This window comes from Primulina eburnea, chromosome 13 (genome assembly GCF_022965805.1).
Source record: "Primulina eburnea isolate SZY01 chromosome 13, ASM2296580v1, whole genome shotgun sequence".
NCBI classification, from domain to species: domain Eukaryota; kingdom Viridiplantae; phylum Streptophyta; class Magnoliopsida; order Lamiales; family Gesneriaceae; genus Primulina; species Primulina eburnea.
In genome coordinates this window covers 27,181,071-27,195,491 of record NC_133113.1, presented here as the reverse complement: position 1 = coordinate 27,195,491, position 14,421 = coordinate 27,181,071, and the positions used below count along the sequence as shown (strand labels likewise).

The 14,421-nt window shown below is 31.8% G+C and overlaps 1 protein-coding gene across 1 annotated transcript; it reads right to left on the bottom strand.

Moving 5' to 3' along the window:
- Positions 1 to 6,265: 6,265 nt before the first annotated feature.
- Positions 6,266 to 11,230, bottom strand: LOC140809784 (GCN5-related N-acetyltransferase 6, chloroplastic-like). The gene is made up of 9 exons (XM_073167506.1): positions 10,885 to 11,230; positions 9,599 to 9,821; positions 9,389 to 9,441; positions 9,192 to 9,228; positions 8,249 to 8,320; positions 7,640 to 7,744; positions 7,177 to 7,333; positions 6,985 to 7,061; positions 6,266 to 6,673 (listed from the first exon to the last, which is right to left on the bottom strand). The coding sequence occupies exons 1-9, from the start codon at positions 10,995 to 10,997 to the stop codon at positions 6,599 to 6,601; spliced, it is 912 nt and encodes a 303-aa protein (XP_073023607.1). The 5' UTR covers positions 10,998 to 11,230; the 3' UTR covers positions 6,266 to 6,598.
- Between the last annotated feature and the right edge of the window lie 3,191 nt (positions 11,231 to 14,421).

The following is a 14,421-nucleotide window of genomic DNA, read 5'->3' as shown; positions in this document are numbered from 1 at the left end:
TCACTGAAAATCATACAACGACGAGTGCATAGAAAATACTAATAATGTACTGAGGTTATTTGGACATGTCATGTTGAATTTCAATATTTTGATTTATATTTAATTTAGTATTGTATATAGTTTTTACGATAAAACTTGTAATTTTAAAGATTGACCAGTCAAGATGGAAAATTTTTAAGCATCTAACAGAATGGTGCATGGGAAGAAACAACAAAATTCGTTAATCATTGACTGTTTTGATGGCCGTTTCTTTAACACGCTGAAGATAAATTATTGTTAAATTGGTTAGCAATTTTTGTATGTATGATACCCATGATATATCCTACATAACTCAACTCAACTTTTGTATATCAGGATTATATATTTTTTCTAACATTGATATTGCACATCTTTTTGGTTATGTTGGTGATGTTAATATATGTATTCTCCATTAATTATGAAGATTCGGAGCTGAGTAAAATGAACATGGGTCGGAGAAAATCATCATATCTAAGATGAATTTTGAAAAAAAATATGCATGAAAATTAATTGAAAATTTTCTTTTCGAAATGTTTCTTGATTTCTGATGTTATTTTGAAAGCAACTTTCCAGAGCAATATAAATAGTAAATAAATTGTAAAGTCATGAGCTGAATATTACAAGTTACTTAATGTTTGATCTTATAACTTATATTCAATATATAATTTTTGTTCTAAAATTTTCACTAGTAAAATAATTGATCGTATTCTATTATTTGAGGGCTTTTTTAAAAATAAGACATAAAACCTCTTGCAAACGGGAAAATGTCTTGAATTTTAATATCATCGATGTTAAAATATATATGCTTGATTTTTTTAAAAAATAAAGGGATGTGAAGAGGCTTAGTGTTTTTATTACTGCTATTTGCCCAATCTTAAAATTCAAAGATACTACGCGAATTACTGTAGAGCGAAATGATATTGGGGAAAAGGTAAAAGTTTGGTTGAAAAATTGAGATTTATTTATCGATAAAATTAATTTAAAAAAAAATATAAACGAAACAATAACTACTACTTTCATTCTTTATTTTTCAAAAAATATAATTACTAAAGACATATATACCGGTCGTTTAAAAAAAGAAAACAAAACAAAACAAAAAGAAAAACAAACTGATATTGTATAATTTACGTTTGATTTAATTTACTCATACTTCTTCAACCTCGGAATAAAATTTGTAAAGTCATGAGTCTGTTGGCCTACTGTCACCTATATTTTATTAAAATATTAGCTATCGAGTTCGAGAGTTGTCGTAAAAACTCTCATCCTTAACTATATATATAAAAAATAAAATATGTGATTCACTACTATTTATTATCCACAAGAGTGAGCGGTTCGATAATGGTTCATATTGTCTTTAAACAGAAAAAAATGATTTATTTTTATTTTTTAAAAAAATCAAATCTAAACTTCCGTGACAAAACTAAGGAACATAAATCCCTTATTATGTTTCCTTAACCAAGAAAGTCGTGAATAATAGTGGAAAAAAAAATACCTAGCGGTGATCACTAAACAGAAATCCCTTATTATGTTTTCTTATTTGATTATATGTTATTTTGGAGAACTCGCAAAATCTTCAAAATATCTCACAAGTGTTTTTGAGCTTATAATCTCTAAATTTTATTTGATATTTTTTTTAGAATCGTCTTATAAGACAACTTACAAGTTAAAAAAAAAATTGAGTCACCCAACTTGAGTTAATATCTAAATTTAAAACTTACAAGAAAAAATATCCCCATAAATTTATTTATGAGGAGTGTTATTCTCACTTCAAAAATTCTCTTTCGCTCCACTTTTTATTTTTTATTTTGTTGACTAACAAAATTTTCCTCACTTAATTATTTGTTTTTTTCTATTTGACTAAAATGTCTTTTCATAATTATAAAACCAACGAATTTTCCTAATCCATTTCCCGAATTTCAATCATACAATTTACCCGGCCCATTTAGAGACACCAAAAAAACCGTTTCCGCTCCCTCCTCCTCAAACCCAAACAAACTCAAACTGGAAATGACGAGAAATCCTTCCGACTCTCTGATGTGTCTGCACGGCTTGAGGAGGGAAATTGATCGCACGTTTATGAAGATTTCGGAGCTGAGATCGGAGCAGGTGGAATTCAGGTCGACGCTGGCGGCGCGCGACACCATTCTTGTGGACACCAGGGCCCAACTGGAGTTCGTCGGAAGGCTGGTGAGTGTTGGCTTCCACGGAACCCTAGGAGTCAGAATGGAAATTGAAGATTCAGAGGTTGAAGAATTCTCCAAAGAATATGAGTTGCCGATGGAACACATTAAGATTCTCGGACGCCGCGCAACGTGAGATCGTAAATTCTGTTGATATAATTGAAATTGAAATGTTTTTTCGATGTCGGGATTTACTCAAACTGTTGGTGATATTGTCTATGGTTTGTTTTGTGTTCTCTGCACTCTGAAAATCATTGATTGTGAATCCATCTTTTCTGCTCACTGGTTAGTTCTTCAATATATATTGTAAGTTTCGTTACTCTGAAGCTAGATGTTATTCTCATTCACTTTTGCTAAGATAGTTGATTATGTTGTAACTTTAAATTTGATTTAGATATGATCTTATTGGGATCCGACTGATTGTTTTCATGATTAAATACACGATTTTAATCTAGAATTGACATAAAAGATTCGATCTTATTAATGGACAAATATTCAGTTTACTTTTTTGTACATGATTCATGTATCACAATGTCTTTAAATCTTCGCTTTCGACTTGCAAATTTGTTGAAGTGACTCTTGATTAGTCGATAGAGAAGAAGATCAACATTTGCAATCTCAAATTCTTGGAGAGATAATATAATATTTTGGGGATGATGCTGAGAATGCAAGGTGCAAATTGCACGAGTTTAATGTACCATGCTTGAAATGTACCGATGATTGGCTCTATAATTATACTGTAGGCCTTTAGAAGCACTCGAAACATGACTTTTCAGAAACCCTGCCCTGCATTAGAAAATGTAGTTTGTAATTTATCATTACTAAAATAGCATCTGTACAATATAAGAACCCAATTGCTTAACCGTAGCTATCCATCATCCATCATCCAACTTTTAGTAAACAACTTTCTCAATTCAAAGAACTACTATTCCTTTTTCATTAAATTCTTCGAAAAAGCTAAGATGGGATTCCGCCATTGTTTCCCGCAAGATTATAATAAATAGCAGCAGGAGGCCTGCAAGGTAATGGCTTTGGATCTAAGCTTCCATTGTTTTCCGCAAGATTATGAAATAGGTTTCGCGACATCACTCTTTATAAGTTCACCCAATTTCTCTTTGCATATGTATAGACTGAGTTGATCTGTTTCAACCATTAAAAAAAACATATTCTAATCATTTAAATATTTATAAAGAACAGTTAATTAATTAGGTTAAAAATGTTTGCCCTATGGTGTTCATGGATGGCTAGTAACATAATACATTTTTTTTTCCATCATCAACAAATGTTTTACTTTCACAGTACTAACCAAATTAGTTTATCTCAATTGACTCATGTGATCCATGGGAATTGCATACTAATCTAATTTAATAGAGCTAGCACAACGCAATTAACCTTTTCTCTCTGTTTTCCATTTTCTCTGTTTTTCTATTATGAAGGATGATGGAAATAGTTGTGGGTTATGAATCTCTTTAAATGCAAGTATTTCTACTAATTGAATTAAGTATTTTAATAAATGTTGAAACATGTGATTTTCCAATACAAGACACGAAGAAAATCGACTCAAATTTTGTTTTAGGACTTTGAATTACAGGATCTATAGCATGTTCTTCTTAAAGAAAATAATTTATATACTTTTATACTTGAGTCATTTGATATTGTTAATATTTAATTTGGATTTTCTCGTATGTTATTTTACTTTTGTGTGTTTGTGTCGGGTTGACAAGTGGTAGGCTTGAGTGAGCCCAATCCCTCAAACAGCCCGATTGTTCAACAAAAGGCCCGTATTATCGAAAGTAGATTTTGCACAAGATTAACTTCAATGCACATTCGGCTAGTTTAATTTAAAATATTTTAAATTTAATTTTTCTGTTTCTGATATAGAAACATTATTAGAAGAAAAATTTAAAAATCTTAATTTAAATACTCTTAATGAAAAGTTTGAAAATATTAATAATCCTTCTAATGAAAAAATAAATAAAATAAAATGGACATATAAATCTACCCAAATCAAATATTATTATGATACTTTTTGAAAGACAAGAATACATCTTTTCTAATAGTTATAATGGAAAAAATATATATGAGTGAAATATAGATGATTTTAGTGATAAACAAATTTATAATACATGCAGTTTTTACCATCCAATTGAATACAAAATCGACGGAAGGGAATCATCCTTACGACTAGCTACTTGAGCGAGAACAAATCAAAGTGATAAATCCGAAAATCCAAAAAATCTCAAACCTCAAATTGTAGTCCTGTTTTTCCCTAACCAAACAGTCTTAGAAAACAAAAAAGACGATCTCCACATTTCAGAATGTACCTCTATATGTTCTAAACCAACTGTAAAAATTTCAAGACGATCCAATGGCTGAAACGTGAGTAATCGCAATTCTCATCTCGCTGCTCCTGAAAATTCCGAAAATCCGAAAAATCCCTTCTTTTATTGCCTCTTCTCTCTTCTTTTTTTTTTTCAAATCCGAGAAACGTAATTCGATCCCCAATAACTATAGACTGGATTAACAGTCTCTCGAAATATCAAACAAATTTATAGGGCGGCTTTGATACTATGATAACATAGAGAAAATGAGAATATGGTTTCTTATTAAACTATAGAAACAACATAAAGAGTTTATGTAGTTAATGTTTACAATGAAATTTAAATAGACTAAAATATCCTTATTAAGCGTATAAGTGTGCTTAAGAGCATTTTTGTGTTCAAATTAATTAATATAAAACATTTTCATCCAATAAGAATACTGCAAATAAAAACTTGCTTCCTCTTAAAGAAAGAACCGATCATCTCCCGTAACCCATCAAACCCTTTCAAAAGTTAAATCTCACTAATTTGTTACTATAAACTACGATCGTCGATGATATGAATTCGATCGGGCATACAAATGGTAGGAAGGAGGTTCGAATAAGCATTGCATGGACTCATGAGCAATCGAGAAGAGCTTGCAAGCGAAGTTCCAAGCCTCGAAGGAGTCTTGATGCATAGGAGTGAGCTTGAAGGCCAAATAGATGCTATTAAATGTGGAACAATGTGGATGGAATAGTGCCACAACGCCATGGATCAAGCGCCGCAGCGTTAGTGAAGACTGGCTAGCGCCTAGGCGCTACATGATGCGAAACTGTAGCGCCTGGGCGCTACAGACTGGCGGCACAGCACGCCGAAGTGCAGATTTTATATATGGAAACCCTATATTACGATTTTGTTGTATTTTATTATATAATCCATTGTAAACACAAATTAAAACTATTAACATTGAGTTTTAATCATATTTTGTGAGTTTTCTCTCAAATTCAAAGTTTGGATTTGTATACACCTTAGTGTGTTTCTCAAATCAAACTTAACAAAGTTTAATACTTATGGCGTTTGTCAATTTTTCTTCACTCAGATTGTCAAAGACGAGTTTTTTGAAAGTTCGTTTGAGATCGATTGTTTTTTCGTGATTATTTGTTGCTAGGCTTTACATAGCTTAGAGGTGAATACCACACAACAATTACTTGTTTCAAAAAGATCGGAACAACACGTCGCTCTTTGTTTCATCAAATCGAAGGCGTGAATCCGTTTTCGAGCGCGTTTGCTTTTTGTGATTGAAGAATCGTATCATTTGTTCCACAATTGCGACGAGCTATAAGAAAGAAAAGTTTGTCATCATTTATCTCTACATATTCTGCCTCAAAACTACTAAAAATTATAATTTTTATATTTTTATTGTTTATAAAAATGTGAGAATTTATGCATGATCATAAATTTATTATGTTTATATATCATTTGATCTAGCGGATTGAGATAATTAAAATTATAGTAAAAGTTAAAAGACGGTTTTTTTTTTTTTATAATTAAACTCGTCCTAAATTTGTTTCAAGCTTTACATTAAGTTCACGCTTTTCAGAACATTGAATTATACAACATGTTAAAAATTTTCTCCCCAGACAATTAACTAATTAATCACAAAATTCAACAATATGGAAATAAAATGATTATATGATAATTTTTATAACTATTGCCATATGGCTTCATAAAAACTATTTAATAAAAAAGTAAACATATCATGAAATTTGCACCCAAAAGTGAGTCATTGACCAACCTTTTACACGTATATTTAGAAATATGGTTAGCAGTAACTCAAAAATGATATTCATCCTGGCTGTAAACAGTGAACTTTTGTACCTGGACATGATAGTTTCTACACCTTTTACACTTAAAGAATGTATATATCAAAACGATACAGATACACAAACCAACAAGAAGTTAACTCCAATGAGCATACAATACAAAACAATACCGAGGCAAATGATACCGTCGGGGAAGGAGTTAGCGATATCTTGGTGCACGACACATGGATGGAAGTAGGTATGTTTTTACATCAATTTTATAAATCCATGGACATTAATACCCTTTGATCTTTTGATAAAGGAGACGAAGCATCTTCGACGACCTGCCAATCCATCCAAAATGCTGTTTCTAGATTCACCTCATAAAGATTACAGCAAACTAAATGTATGTCAATCCATCCAAGATGTGAAAATATAAAACAAATGTAACATGGAAAAAAATGTTTAATAGGGTTAATCAGATAAGATAGATCTATGCTTTTTCTGCGGTCTCAGTTGGTCCAGCGTGGTTAGCCAAACATTTAATGATGGACACAAAAACTATATCAGTAGTGTCATTAGCCCTCGAGACGTCTTTGTGGAGAATTTGAAAAACATGACAGTTCAACAATAATCAAAGAGGGACTATAGAATATGCAGACAAGGGCAGGGAAAGGGTACCTTGAAGCCAGTTTTTCTGTATAGATCCTGGGCAGGCCTGTTGTCTGCATTTACATGAACAAAAAGCTGCTTCATACCTGTTGGCACAACAGTAATCGGAGAAAAGACATTAATTTAGGGCAATATATAACACATCCAGAGCAAAACAAACAAGCAGAACCTCCAACAATGTTGAAAGTTAAGATATGAGACCTGATACCATGGCAACATCCATGGCTAAGTATATCATGTTTGAAGCAATACCCTGACGTCGAGCAAACTTTGCCACACAAACATTTGCAATATAAGCATATTTATGCATATCCAGGGGCTCTTGGTTCGCCAATACAGCAGAATATCTCTTAATACCCTACAAAATAAGAAAAAAATTCCACAGAATTTGGTCAAATTTTGGGGAACACATTATAATCAGATAAAAGTGCGCATGTTGCTCTGTAAAATATAATGCAATAGGTGGCTCAATATGTGAGACTGTAGAATCAGGAAAATATCAAATAACAGCACGACAACAGATGTGAAGCTGCTGAGACAAACCATACTTCCTGAGTTATAGCTGTTAAACGCTACACCATTTCAAATCAGGAAACTATCTCACACACAACAAATGCTAGGTCATGTTTGAAATCAACAACATTTCGTGGTCACAAGATTGTACCTCAGGATATGTTTCTCCTTGCACAAATTGCCGAATACTTAAGTCCAAAGTTCCCACTATACTATTTAAGACCGTTCTTCTGACATTTTTCTCTTCCTTCTTAACCTGCATGGTGAAAAAAACATCATCAGTAAATTATGAGCCTCTGGATGGGAATTGAAGTATGAGATAATCCAACGTTTTATGATCAGATAATGTACAATTGAAGTTGCACATAACGGAAGAGAAGAATGGTGCCAACATATGATTTTGGTACAGGTTAGAGGATGAGGTTGATACAGTGTGGTGCTAAGGCTGACATAATCAACATAGACTAGACTAGTAATTCTTTTGCGAGAACATCATCTTGAATATGAATACTGTTGGCTCTTTTCAATGAATCAGAAATATAATTAATAGTAAAGGGAAAAAGGGAATGAGCGGCAGAACATGAGATATATTAATCAACAGACAAAAAATAGATATTTTCTCGAACTATAGCATTAGGGTATTGAATAAATGAAGAAGAAAATTTTGACAAACAAGATTATCTCAAAATGACAAACACAATTATCTCAAAACTTTCAAAGGATTTGGTGAAATACTCGTGTCACTGTTTGCTTTACTTACAGCAACTAAGCAGAAGCAGTTCAACGATTTTCCTTCCTGGCCAAAACATCTTCGCTTCAAAGCGTAAAATTCCTGCCGATATGAGATGAATAAATTGAGAGATCGTTAGAGACTTATAGACCATGAATAGATCATTAAATTGCAAGGCACTAAAGGATTTGAGGGTCATCACAAGAACTTGTAGTGAACAAAAATCCAAAGCACACATGAGCTTCTCCCAGAAATAGAAAGCATATTTGAAATAATATTTAACACACAGCCAATTGATGTCCACAACCAAACTGCAACAGGGCTATTTGACAACATTAGAAAAAATCCAAGCACCATAATTTGGATACCGTGCATCTATGTTGCATGGATACGGATATGGGTATCGTATCGAATACGATACGGATACGTCGATACCATAAATTTTGAAAATACAAGACATGATACGACTAGGATACGACAATTATTAAAATATAAGTCGTATCATGTCTTGTATTTTCAAAATTTGTGGTATCGTCGTATCCGTGTCGTATTCGATATACATATAAATTTAGAAAATTGTAGAGATATATGCCGAAACGCATCTCTGCCGTGTCCATGATGTATCATAGCCGTGTCCATGACGTATCCGACCGGTCAACCTACAAAAAGTCAACAACGGATTTTGCCATATCCAACACGTGTACCATCGTATCATATCCGTATCCCTGTCTGATACTTCAGAAAAAAATTTAGGAGTATCCGTGCATCAAAACAAAACAGTAACAAAGTTCATAACGTTAAAAGTTAGAGCATTGGTTTACAAACTGATTAGCTTTGGTCGCCCCACAAAAGGCTAACCTTAGAATAAGAAAAACATATTTTTATCAGCTTAATTCAAGTCATCAATGATAAAGAAAATTCAGGGGCCAAAATGTGATCTTAAAAAAACCACTTCCAATCTATATAGACTTGCCTGTTCAGCATATTTTCTTTTATAACTATCAACATTCCTGAAAAAGACAAAATAATCATTGTAATTAATTAACTCGAAAATTGACAATTTAGGATGTCCAGCAGAAAGATTCTTTAATATGTGTGGGTGGGCATTAGTGGAGTATGTTGAATCACAATCAAGTAGGAAATAAAAACTACAAAATTCAGATAATCGACCTCATGTAAGACAAGGATTCCCAATGGGCTTCCGCTCGCAGCCATGACGCTGTCTGCCATTTTAAGTCAAACATGGAGACAAGAAATCTGATGTTCTTTCAGAAAAATACAGACACCATGATACAAACACAAACTAAAAAACCGAATGATGATTTTGGTTGGGTGGATCATACATATATTATAAAAAATGGAAAAGAAAGAAAAACCAACCCAATATTCTTCATCCAGGATGGCCCCACGAGCAACAAAACGACCAAAGTTTCGCCTTTGAAGGCCAGTACACTCTTGGTCAGTAAGTTGAAGACGGTCAAAGGAGAGTTTAGGTAGCTTTGATGTTTCATTCTTCGATAAACCCAAGTTCTGGATATTTTGGTCATTGTTGCAGTGAACTTCAAGATGTTTCCATCTATAATATTGAGCAGGAAATGTCTCCCTATACGGTTAAGTAAGGTGCAAAGGATAAGTAACTGAATAATTGTTCATTAAGAAAGCCGTAAGGTCTGATAAATACAGAAAGAAAACAACTTTGATAACTGTTTTCCTGGTAACATTCTGGTAGATATGATTTGAATGTAAAGTGGCAAAAGGAAAGCCCGAACAATTTAATTATTCCATGCAATGGATCAATTTGATTATCAGTTACATACTGGTGGCATAGAACAGGAGATTGGCTAAAATGAAATGGACGATGAAGCAAGTACATTCTACTCCCAACATCTTCTCATGGAAAAACATTCATTTGCAGAATATTCCAAACAAATGTTTTGAAATGTTTTACTACCACTCCAATCATAATAGTTAAATGGTTTTAACTTTTAAGCAAATGATTACAAATCATTGCTAAATATCATCAATCACAGAAACTTATATTCCTTCTCACAATCTCAAAAAGGTTCTTTTGAAGGTTTCTTACCCACAGATTCAAATCCACGAGACTAGCGAGGATGATTTTGAGTTACTAAATATTTCAAAGACCAGCGCACGAGCATTTAAGTAGCTCATCACAACTCAGGAAATCTTCCTAACATTTTTTCAATAAAAGCATTTAAAAACTTCCTCCAAATGAAATAGCCCATGAAACCAACGGCTACAAAATTTATTCCGTGTTTTTGAAATCCAAGGACATATGAACAAAGGACAAGGGTTTGTGGCTGTTTTACGACGTTATGACGTCTGAACTTACCCATATATAGCAAAACAATCCTTCTGCTGTATATGATTCACTTTCTTGCATGTTCTCCAAAGCAACAGGTCAAATAAAACTAATTTCTGTCAAATTGTTCACCCTTTCCATTTTCAAAGTTAATACACATTTCAAATTCCATCGCAGTATGTAAAATGGAAAAAGTAAGCCTAAAAAACACTGATAAATACAACAGTTAGCTTTGTATGGAGAATCAAATACACATAAATTGTATACGTTAATACGCGAATAAATTTACACCATAAGCACATTACAATGATATATAAAATAACAATTATTAAAAAAAAAATACCTTGCAAACATTCCGAGAACAGGGGTAGAATCGCGTTTGTTGCTCGATATCAAGCACGTTAATTTCGGCTGATGGACTTGAAATTCCGGTAAAAAATTGTTCTTCAGCTCCATTTCTTCTCCCTTACCTTCCGCGTGTCATCAAATCAAATGGGGAGACCCTCGAACGACCGATTATCATAAAGACAAACACATAACGAACGATCGACGGAGAATTTATTCTCGATTAATGTCTTCTGGAGTACGGCGCAAGAAAGCAAGAATCTGAAGTGGATACAGAAACTAAAGTGGGAGCGAATCGATAGAAATTGGGATTTTTTTTCTTTATATTCAGAAAATGGCAAGCTTGGAGAGTCAGCAAGAGATTTATATGCGCTGTTGGGAAACCGGGTCCACAAATAGCAATCCACGACTTTGGTTCTGACAGACAGTGGAAGGAAGTAAGGCAGATGTTCCCAAAACTGAAATCGCATTTCGGCAACAAAAAAATTGGCACTGAACTCTTGGTAGAAATGTATAAAAGCGGCTTGTAAAGCGATTGGTAAATCGTAAATTATCAAACCAATCCATCTTTCCAGGTGGTGAGTTAGGTGCTTCGACAGACCTGATTAATTTTATGTAATTTGACAGATTGGGGTGGGTCGCTATTTAAACGAGTTAGGAAAATTGCAAATCTTGCTCTGTCAGATTATTTTATTTAAGTTTATAAATAATTTAATTATGGTCAAAATACCTCATTAAATTAAATATAAGAGACGTCTCATATTTAAGATGAAATAAGGGTAATTTGGAGAAAAATACATCTGTTTATGATTTATTTAAGATTCAGTACCCGGGAATTTTTTTTGTATTTTAATACCTGACAAAAGATCAACTTAGTTTTTAATACATGTTTTATGCATTTTTTCCTTTTTACCCTTTTAATTAATAAAAAATGATATAAAAACCTATTTTCTATTGGTCATCTTCTCTTTCCACTCATCGTTCTCAATACATTTGGATGATATATAAATTGAATTTAAATATTTTTATTTAAAAAAAATAAATTCGCAACTAATTGAACTTTTTGAAATACTTAGTTTTACTTGAGAAATATTTAATTTCATTTTAAAAATATTTGATTTAGTAGATGAAATACTCAGAATGTGTATTAAAAACTGAATATTCGAATATGCAATGCAAGTTCAACAAATGCTCGCATTTCCATCCAAGATCCATTTGGATGACATGTTCATTTCATTTAATTATTTTTTTTATTGTTAAAAAAACAAATTCGCAACTAAGCATTGAACTTATTCAAGTATTTAGTTTTACTTGCGAAATACCTAATTTCAATTTTAAAATACTTGATTTGGTAAATGAGATACTCAGAATGGGTATTAAAATACTGGATATTTGAATATGCAACGTAAATTCATCAAATGCTCGCATTACATCCAATATGCATTTGGATGACATGTTCATTTCATTTAATTATTTTTTTTTAATTTTTTTAAAAAAATTTGCAACTAAGCTTTGAATATTTTGAAGTACTTATTTTTATTTGCGAAATACCTAATTTCAATTTTAAATACTTGATTTGGTAATTGAGATACTCATAAAAATTAATAAAATACTGGGTATTCTAGTAGGCAATGTAAGTTCACCAAGTGCTCGCATTTCTATCCAAGATGCATTTAGATGACATGTACATTTCATTTAAATATTTTTTATTTTAAAAAAAAAATTTGCAACTAAGCATTGAACTTTTTGAAGTACTTAGTTTTACTTGCGAAATACCTAATTTCAATTTTAAAATACTTGATTTGATAAATGAAATACTCAGAATGAGTATTAAAATACTGGATATTACAATATGCATCGTAAGTTCACCAAATACCCACATTTCCAACCAAGATGCATTTGGATGACATGTTCATTTCATTTAATTATTTTTTTATTGTTTAAAAAAACAAATTTGTAACTAATCATTAAACTTTTTCAAGTACTTAGTTTTACTTGCGAAATACCTAATTTCAATTTTAAAATATTTGATTTGGTAAATGAGATACTCAGAATGTGTATTAAAATACTAGATATTCAAATATGCAACGTAAGTTTACCAAGTGCTCACATTTTCATCCAGATGCATTTGGATGACATGTTCATTTCATTTAATTATTTTTTTATTGTTAAAAAAACAAATTCGTAACTAAGCATTGAAATTTTTCAAATACTTAATTTTATTTGCGAAATACCTAATTTCAATTTTAAAATACTTGATTTGATAAATGAGATACTCGGAATGAGTATTAAAATACTGGATATTCGAATATGCAATGTAAGTTCACCAAGTGCTCGCATTTTCATCCAAGATACATTTAGATGACATATTCATTTCATCTAATAGTTTTTTTAATTGTTAAAAAAAACAAATTCGCAACTAAGTATTGAACTTTTTCAAATACTTAGTTTTACTTGCGAAATATCTAATTTCAGTTTTAAAATATTTGATTTGGTAAATGAGATACTCATAATGAGTATTAAAATACTGGATATTCGAATATGTAACGTAAGTTCACCAAGTGCTCGCGTTTCTATCCAAGATGTATTTGGATGACATGTTCAAGAGCCACAAAGCTTTGAAAGAGAAAAAAGGCTTAGAGCGAAGATTTGAAGATTTCCGGACAATGTTCTTCGAGAGAATAGCCCGTGATAGGAACGAGTAGCATAATCCGTGGATTTACAATTTACAGAGAAATATGAAGTCGGATACACGTCGATAGTCATAGTCCAGTAGGTCGAAAGCTATAGGATTTAATAAAACGATATGCAATTCACCATTGATAAATAATTAAAGAGATTTAATTACTTCACTGAGTTGAATTAGTTTGACATAGCTTGAGAGGGCGTGTTCAGTTGGATATGAAATATCGTCGAAAGCATAGATCATTGTCGAATGAATTAAGTAGATTAGCGAGGAGTAGGTGAACCGAGATTCCCAACAAATTCATTTCTCATTGAACTTTAATCAATCATTCTAGCTTATTTATTTCATCATTTAATCCTTGAACCATTTCATTAAGTTTTTATTTAATAATCGTAGTAGTAAACAATCATCTGAAGTATCGATGCTAAAAATTGAATAACTGAAAATAATAATTGAGAAATACAGTCCTTAGACAATGAAAGTTTTGCTCAATCACTAAGCATGGAACATTTTGACATCGTGCACTTGCGATTATTGAAAGTCCATGACTATATTATTACTTGATATCGTGCACTTGCGATTATTTCGAGCTTGAATATTATTAATTTTTACTAAAAATTTTACAATGAAAATTTTGCTCGATCACTAAGCATGTATTACATATTCATCTTATTTAATATTTTTTTGGTAAAAAAATTCTCAAATAATCATGAAAATTTTAAAGTACTTAGTTTTACTTGAGAATTACCTAATTTGAGTTTGCAAATACTTGATTTCGTAAATGAGATACTCACAATATGCATTAAAATACTGGATATTCGAATATGCAATCTTACCATGGAAAATTCA

Bases quoted from the DNA above. Each gene is read 5' to 3' on its own strand.
- LOC140809784 (XM_073167506.1), bottom strand. From the start codon at position 10,997: ATGGAGCTGAAGAACAATTTTTTACCGGAATTTCAAGTCCATCAGCCG. The intron at 9,442-9,598 runs GTTGGTTTTTCT...TTAAAATGGCAG, and splicing joins TCCTGGATGAAGAATATTGG to ACAGCGTCATGGCTGCGAGC. The intron at 7,062-7,176 runs GTCTCATATCTT...TTGTGCCAACAG, and splicing joins GGATGTTGCCATGGTATCAG to GTATGAAGCAGCTTTTTGTT.